This window comes from Chenopodium quinoa, unplaced genomic scaffold (assembly GCF_001683475.1).
Source record: "Chenopodium quinoa cultivar QQ74 unplaced genomic scaffold, ASM168347v1, whole genome shotgun sequence".
NCBI classification, from domain to species: domain Eukaryota; kingdom Viridiplantae; phylum Streptophyta; class Magnoliopsida; order Caryophyllales; family Amaranthaceae; genus Chenopodium; species Chenopodium quinoa.
In genome coordinates this window covers 994,308-1,002,837 of record NW_018742204.1, presented here as the reverse complement: position 1 = coordinate 1,002,837, position 8,530 = coordinate 994,308, and the positions used below count along the sequence as shown (strand labels likewise).

At 38.8% G+C, this 8,530-nt stretch overlaps 1 protein-coding gene across 1 annotated transcript; it reads left to right on the top strand.

The window, feature by feature from the left end:
- The first annotated feature begins 389 nt into the window (after positions 1–389).
- LOC110725160 lies at positions 390–2,359 on the top strand. The gene is made up of 4 exons (XM_021904639.1): positions 390–679; positions 785–1,439; positions 1,558–1,657; positions 2,085–2,359. The coding sequence occupies exons 1-4, from the start codon at positions 390–392 to the stop codon at positions 2,357–2,359; spliced, it is 1,320 nt and encodes a 439-aa protein (XP_021760331.1).
- Positions 2,360–8,530: the final 6,171 nt, after the last annotated feature.

The following is an 8,530-nucleotide window of genomic DNA, read 5'->3' as shown; positions in this document are numbered from 1 at the left end:
CCCTAGTGCGTGAAATATTGATTTACTTTGTGTTTGCGTTGTTTGTTTAGTTGAATCTAGACATCTTACATTCCCATTTACTCTTCGAGATAGCTTAACTTTAGCAATAGTGAACTTCGCTCCATTCCCTTGGGTTCGACCCTTGATTTGCCTCTATACTATTATTTGGGTTGGTTAAGTGTTTACAAATTTAGTTTTGACCGTGGGAGAATTAGTTTCAACGACCTAGTCTCAACCCGTGTCAAAAATGGCGCCATTCCCGGGGAATGGCGTAGTAGTTTGCTATTGTTGTTGAGTCTATTTAACTTTATTTCAAAAATAGAAAAAGATTTTTTCTCTTTTAGGCTACAATTGTAGTCGTGCTATTGATATTTGATTTGAGTTTTTGTATGCGTAGGATAAGAGGAAGGACTCTAGTGCTATTTGATCCGGAAATTGAGAGAACCATAACAAGGATAGGGTTTGCTTATTGTTCTTCAAGTCCAAGCTTTCCAAGAGAGGAATTTCATCAAGAAAGAGAAGAAGAGGATCAAGGAAGCATGGGAGCTAATCCAAGAGTTGTTTTGAAGGAGTTGGGAACTCCCGGTACTTATAGATTCAAGGGTGGCATAGCTCCACCAACAACACTGGCCAATGACTTTGAGATAAGGCCGGCAATGATAACAATGATTGAACTAAGGCAATTTAGTGGTTCCAACCATGAAAGCCAACTAAATCATCTTACATAATTCAAGAAGTATTGTAATACAATCAACGTCAATGGGGTTTCTCAAGAATTCATTAGGCTCAAACTGTTTCCATTCTCTCTAATTGGAAAAGCTTTAGAGTGGTTAGACAAGGAAGTGAAACCTAATTCCTTGAGAACTTGGGATGAGGTCACTAAGGAGTTTCTTTCCCGTTTATACCCTCAAAAGAAGACTGTTGAGGCAAGAACTCTAATCCAAAGTTTCAAGCAAAAGCCTAGTGAGAGTTTTTATGAGGCTTGGGAAAGATACAAGGAGTGTCAACGAGAATGTCCTCACCATGGAATCCTGACTTACCAAATCATAGAAATTTTCTATGCAGGATTGTGCCCCCAAGGGAAGTCATGTCGTGATGCTGGAGCAGGAGGTCCGATCATGAACAAGAGCGAGGAAGAGGTTGTAGTTATAATTGAGAATGTAGTTTGTCACTACATGGATTGGAAAGAGGGAGAGAGAGATTCTACAAACAAGAGTAGCTCAACGATCTATTCGGTTGATCATCTCAATGCGATCAATAACTTGTCTTCCCAAGTCTCGAACTTGGGGAAGGAGATGACATTGATCAAGGCCAAGCTGAAGTGTGACTCTTCGATTGCACCAAGTCTTCCCTCCCACATTAAGGGGAGAGGTACACCTTCTAACTCTACTCCTCTTTCTACTTCAAGTAATATGCCAAGTGGTTGTGTCTTTTGTGATGTTTGTGGGTGTTATGACCATGACTCTTCTAATTGTCCAAATTCTTTTAAAAATTGTGATGATGTTGAAAACAATGATTGTGAGCAAGTGAACTTTTTCCAACAATAATAATGCACAGAGATTTGATGGTCCAAGGAATTTTGGGAATAACAATGCTAACCAACAAGGTGGTTTTGATAACAACAACAATGGTGGTTATAGGAACCAAGGAAATCATGGTTTCTGAGGTAACTTTAACACTCAAGGTTATAGTAATCAAAACCAAAGCCAAGGGTATGCAAATCAAGGCCAATATCATGGTTTTGGTGGCCAACACCAAAATTTTGGCAACAATCAAGCCCGGGGTAATTGGAACAATCAAAATAAGGGTAATTTTCAAAAAAAACAACCAAAGGGGACCCCCACCCGGATTTGCTCCAAGACCTCAAGGTAATGGTGATAATTCCTATGCTCAACCCCCATCTTCCAATACTACCTTAGAGGAGATCATCGAGAATTAAACCAAGATTTTGAACACTTACATGTCGGTGAGTGACAAAAAGTTTAATGAGATAATGACACACAATAAGATGCTTGAAACCTAAATCACTCAACTAGCCAATACCTTGAAAGATTGTGCTAGCCCTTCTTCATTACCCTCTTAAGGAGTTGATCTTAAGAAACCCGTTTATTCCATCACCACAAGAAGTGGAAAAGTGCTAGAAGAGAGAGTTTCTAGGATGAGTGAGGAGGATGAGAAGAGGAGTGACTCAAGTGAGGAAAATGAGAACGGGGTGTCAAGAAGTATGAGCAAGGAGGAAGTTCAAGAGAAAAAGATGAGTGATGAGTCTAGCAAGATGAGTGATAGCTCTAATGAGAAGAGTGTTGAGAAAGAGCGGAAGCAATATGAGGATTTCAAACCAATACTTTCAAATCCCTAAAGGTTCAATAGGTAAAAGTTGGATGAACAATTTGGGAGATTTATCGAGATGCTAAGGAAAATCCATCTTTCTATTACTTTCACCGATGTTTTGAGAGAAATGCCTAACTATTCTAAATTTATTACAGAAATCTTGAGCGGTAAGAGAGATTGCAATGTGCTTTAACCAGTGAGTTTGGAGGAGCATTGTAGTGCCTTTATCCATAATGACTTTCCCCCAAAGATGAAAGATCCTGGAAATATCTCCATTCCTTGTAATATTAATGGGAAATTGTTTCAAAATGCCCTTTGTGATCTTGGAGCTAGCGTTAGCATCATGCCTTACTCCGTTCTCAGGAAACTCAAGTTAGGTGAGCTCCTTTCAACCAACATGACCCTTCAATTAGCCGACCGTTCCATTAAGTTCCCAAAGGGTAGAATTGAGGATGTGCCCCTCAAAATAGGAAAGTTCACTACTTCCGTTGATTTCATTGTGCTAGAGATTACGGAGGATGAAAACATTCCTATCATCCTAGGGAGGACATTCTTAACAACTTCGGGTGCTTTAATATATGTGAAAGGTGGTATGATTACCTTGTGTGTTGGTGATAGTAAGGCAAGTTTTAAGCTCAAGTCGATGCATGAGTTTCTATCTTATGTGCAAGGAATTATGTGCATAAACTCATTGTCTTCGAATGTTAATGATTCCATTATTGTGTCTTCTACTAATGACATGCTTATAGCTTGTGATGATGTTCCTAAAAGTGTTGAAAGCAAGGTTGTTAGTGAAGAAGACAAGGATCATTCGAAGCTTGAGGATGAGTTTGAAATGCCTTCTTGGCTTGAGCTTTCTTTGAAGGAAGATGAAAATAATTTTTCAAGAGGTGAACATGAGGATCTCAAGGATTCAAGGAAGATGAAATCAAGGAAGAGAAAGAGAGTTTCCAAAAAATACAAGACGAAGATGAAGTTTAAAGAGTTGGAATCGGTTTTTATGATTCAAGATGACATGGTTCATTATGTGATTTTGCACAAGCTTTGTAATGATTTTTCCCTCTCCACCACTTTGGATAAGGTGTTACTTTTTTACCCTCCGTGGTTTGGAGGAAAGGTCGAGCTTAGGACCTTAAGCAAGCATTTTCCGGGAGGCAACCCAGATTTCTAACTCTTTTTCTTTCTTTTGTTATTTCTTTTCTTTCACTAGTTTTCTATTTGGATTGATAGGTCAATTTCATGAGAATGGGATTATTTTGAGCAAGCATGAGTAATGGAAAGGTCTCATGTTTTTTATGAGAATATATTTGATATATCAAATTTTGAGGTAAAAGGGTACGGTAATGTAGTGAGGTAAGCTAGGGAATGCTAAAATTTGAAGTAAATTTGAACTGAGTGGGTTCATTGTGGTGCTCTCATTATTGGCGGATGTTGAACCCACGGTAATCATGTTTTGAAACTGCCATCTATGATGGGTTCAATAATCCCGGGATGATATTGGATGATGAACCCACAGTAGAACGCACCAAGCACAAATTTATAAGAAAGAAGTCAAGAGGAGCGGGCGTGCCAAGTAGGGGCGCGGGCACGCCAAGGGTTCGCGCAGCCGCGTGCGACACTGGGGCGGGCGCTTAGCTAGGTGCGCGGTCGCGCACCGTGCCAAACCGAAGCTCTATTTTTCTTTATTTCTCCTTTCTTTCTCTCTTTTCCCCTTCTTATCTATCATACTCGACCGCACCTTTCTCACTCTAGATAAACACCGAAACCCTAACATCTTTCCTCATCAAATTTCATCATCAAATCCTCCAAATTCCATCAAAAATATCAAAATCTTTCTACAAATTCATCATTTTTAACAAAAATCATACTAATGTCCTCCATTTAATCTCCAATCTCTCTCTCCTCCATTGTTGAAGCAATTTAGGGCTTTTCGTTCTTGAGGGATTCGGTGGCCAAAACTTGTTCAATCTTGCTTCTTGTATGCAAATTTGTGCCAAATTTTTGTGAATTGTGGAAGGTGATTTTTGGTAGTGTTGATTGTGAAGTGAAATTGATTGGTTAAGTCAAGTTGTTCTTGTGTAGTGTTGGTGGTTGAAGTGTTTTGTGAAGTTGTTTTGTGATCGTGGTTGTGATAAATTGGTGAAGCGAACATGTCGAGAATTGTAAAATCTATCACTTCTAAAACCAAAAATAGAAAAACAAATGAGCCATCACCTTCAAACACTTCTTCTCCTCAAAAACAAAGCCTTGAGCCTCTTCCTCTCCCTAAACCTCATTTCTCTAATCTAGCGGCCAAACCTCTATATTTAACTTTCAAAAAGGGATCCTACAAGCCCTCACGGCATTACCATCAACATAGCATGATTAAACTGGGGATCGATGAGGATTTGTGGTCTCTTTGATAATCTTGGGTTGAGTACCTTTGTCACTCGGAGTTATAGAACCTATCTTAAGACTACTTGGGAGTTTTTGGCTTCTTTGAGTATTACTCCGGTGGGTGACAAAGATTATGAGGTCTCCTTCCAGCTCTTCAACAAAGTTCACATCATGTCTTTGGCCGAGTTCAATGTGGCCATGGATTTCAACCCTCATGCGGATTAATTCTTTTCGAACCGAGAGCATGAGCATTTGGAGGGTTTCTCTCAAAATCCCTTTTGGAAAGCTATCTCGGGTTTTGATCAATTCGGCGCTTGATTCTCTCTTGCAAGAGATATGTATCAACCTTGTTTGAGAGTGCTCCATAGACTTTTGGGGTACTCGGTGTTCCCTAACCAAGACTTGGGAAATATGTCGCTCCCAGAGTTGCGGGCTTTGTGGATAGCAACTCGAGAAGAGTATCGAGGTCGGTTAAACTTGGGGCTTATATTTTTGAGGAGTTTCATGGACATGAGGGGCAACCGGTTAGGTGATATACCTTGAGGTAATATGGTCACAAGGTTAGCTACGAAGCTTGGGTATGACAGGTACCTTCTTTCTTGCACACCGGTGGGAGATCTTGACACCCTATATCTTGACACCGCTCAACTTAAGCATGTGCAATTCTTGGCTCGTAATGATGATGATGAGGTGTTCGATTGGCTTTGTAGGAACTCTCATTGGTGTTATCTCCCGAACCCCTCTCTTACCTATATTCACCGGGTAGCCCCAAATGTTTGGTTTGTGCCCTTTAGTAATCGCATCCCCGGGGAGGATGAAGACATAGAAGATGTTTTGAATGAAGAGAGGCAAATTCATGAAAATCAACAACTACATCATAAACAAAATCTGCATCAACAACAATAACAACATCAAGAACATCAAGATTACGAGTTTGCTAAGCCCGATATGGATGCTCTTAGTAGGCAAATGAAGGGGATGCAAATTCATTTGGAAGGCATGTATGATCAAGATTTTGTAGCGATGTATAATCAAATGAGAGGCATTTCGGAGATGCAACAAGGTATGTTTCTCCAACAACAACAATTGTATGATTCTAGTATTAACCGTGGGGATGTCTCCCCCATGGTTAACTATCCTTACTTTCCACCCCAACTTGGTCCTATTCCATCAAGTGGGTGTCCTTATTGGCAAGGACCCCTGGGGTCTAACACTGAGACTCGCTCATTCCCCGATGAGCACGGTAACTACAATTACCGTGTTCCTAGTGAGAGCGATTATAGGGGTGATCCTAACTACCCCTATGTGCACTTCGATCATCCGCTACCGCTCGCCTTGCCTGAGCAATATTCTCCCCTTGCCCCTTGGCAACAAGAAAACATCAAAGGGCACTATGGTTGGCCACCTGGCTACACTGAGGGATGGAATCCTTATGGTCCCCTATCCGGGTTTTCCTATGATAGTGATGACAATGATAATGCCGGGCCGAGTGGTAGATTGTTCCCCTTCTTTGTGTATTGTTCCTCCATCCCTTATTTTATGTGTGGTTTTCTTTGTATTGAAGGGATGTTGAGATGTATTCATGTTTAGCTTAGGGGAACTTGATTTTCTTAGGGGTTTGTCTCGGTGGCCAATGTTGTTGTTGGATATTGCCTTGTCTCTTTCTTGCCTCAATGATTGATTGTTTCATTCCTTAGCCTCTTCTTGATGGTGTTTGTTTGTTGTAGCTTTTCATCTCTATTCTTTCTCTTTTGATGATGTTGTTGTGTTGTTTCCTTAGATAATGATGCATGTTGTTTGCTCCCGCAAATCCAAATCCCTAATATCCAAAACCCTAAAATCCAAATCCCTTCAATCCAAATCTTGTAGTTTAGATGATTAGTTGCTAGTTTAGTGTTTAGTTTTTTTTAGATTTCTTTGCTTATTCTTACTTTATTTTTGGTAGTTTCATTTGCTTTTTTCTTTGTAGTTTCTTTTTGTTTAAGTTTGTTTTCTTTTACTTTGTTTTGAAGTTACTAACCGTTTTTTTTTGTTTATAGCTCTATTTTCTATTTTTCTTCTCACTTGGCTTTGTTGATGATGCTATTGATTCTTGGAGCTTAATGAAGGTGGTAGACTTTTTGCCTTATTTTTATTAGCATTGCTTGGAAGCCCGGTTAGATCATTCTTATTTTCTTTCTTTTATCTCTTTTCTTGGATGCATAGATTAGGATTAGTTTAGGAGAAGTTGAATGGTTTGAGGATGTAATGCTTGTAACACCTTAGAGTGTTTAGGGTCATTGACGTTGTTGTCGAATGACCACTTGTTTGACGATTGGGAATTACATGTTCTACTTGCATCTTTGTTCCTTTCTTTATTTTCCTACTTTTCCTCTATCTTTGTTTTCCTATTTTTCTTTTATTTTCTTTACTTTTTCCTTATTTTTCTTTCTTTTTGATTTTGGTTTGAATAAAGTTTTTTAGGCTTTCCTTTTTCTTTTTGTTTACTTTCTTGTGAATTGGACTATATACCAACGTACTTTTGCTTTTGAATGAACATCTTTCTAATTGGTAGTGGTATGCACGGTTTGAGAATATGCTTGGTTGATTCTAGGACAGCGTATGCTAAGGCAGCGTGTCTAAGAACTAGGGGGATCATGAAACCCGATTCTACTTGTTTGTGGCATGCTTGGTAGTTACTTCCTATGGTCGATTTGACACCTATAGTGAGTTTTTGCTACACCCATGTGAGGTTTACATTTTTTTTTCTAGCCTTCTACAATTACTTGAGTGAGCGGCATGGATCCTTGACTATTGCAAACCTAATATTGAATCTTGACTCATAATTCTCAAATACGAGACCGAACCATAAAGGGAGGAAAAAGGCATCTTTTCGGGGTGGTAATTTTTCTTTTCTAGGTTAATATTCTTTATTTTTGTTCTTAGGTTCACATTTCCCTACTCGCTAACCATTTGAGCCCTTTTCCTTCTTTTCAAGCCACATCTATAGAACTTTGAGCCTTTTGTTTCTTTTTGTTCCATTTTTGGTTTTTGTGAAGCAAATGATCATGTTTTTGGAGATTGTGGTATACGAGTTTGGGTATTAGTTCTTATTTGTTAGCATGCTTGTGAATTTTATTTCTTGTGAATAATGGAAAATGAATAAATGAAAAAGCCGTCCAAAGTTTAAAAAAGTCAAGGACATTCAAATGCAAAGTTGAAAAAGCCGTCCATTGTTACAAGAGGCGAGAACAATGAATAAAGTAAAAAATGATAAAAAAAAATTGAAAAATGATGAAAAGCAAAGCAAATTTAAACACTTTGGATAATTTGTAAAATAAATTGAAAGTATGAGAAATTTCAAAAATATTTTGATGTGATTCTTATCTCCTTTTCAAGCATTGAGGAAAATTCTTCCTTTAAGCTTGGGAGAGAAGCGTTTACGCTTTTTGTATATATGATTGTGGATATAGCTTTGAATAAGCTTGGGGTTGTTAGTTTGTTTTTGTTTGGCGATTACTTGGTTATGAGGAGAAGGTTTGATCACCCTTTTACTTCACTAATTAGGAATACCGTCAAATTCTAAATTTTAAGCCTACCCTCCCCCTTTTTTTCCCTTACGTTACAACCATTGGGAACCTAGAGGTTGAGTCACATATTGAGGAAGGGAATTATGAGTTAAAGCCTAAAGTGAGGGGATGCAAAGTCAAGACGTCGGGTAGCCTAAAATATGTTCTTTTTCGGCTCCTTCGAGGAGCTATTGAGATGCTCATTAGAGGGAGATTTGAGACTATAGGGAGAATGTTGTAAGATCAAATGGGATGAAGGTGGATTGTGATAACTA

Coding starts and splice junctions, on each gene's coding strand:
- LOC110725160 (XM_021904639.1), top strand. CDS start 390: ATGCGTAGGATAAGAGGAAGGACTCTAGTGCTATTTGATCCGGAAATT. Junction 680..784: donor ATAACAATGATTGAACTAAG/GCAATTTAGTGG, acceptor AGAATTCATTAG/GCTCAAACTGTTTCCATTCT. Junction 1,440..1,557: donor GTGGTTGTGTCTTTTGTGAT/GTTTGTGGGTGT, acceptor AATAATGCACAG/AGATTTGATGGTCCAAGGAA.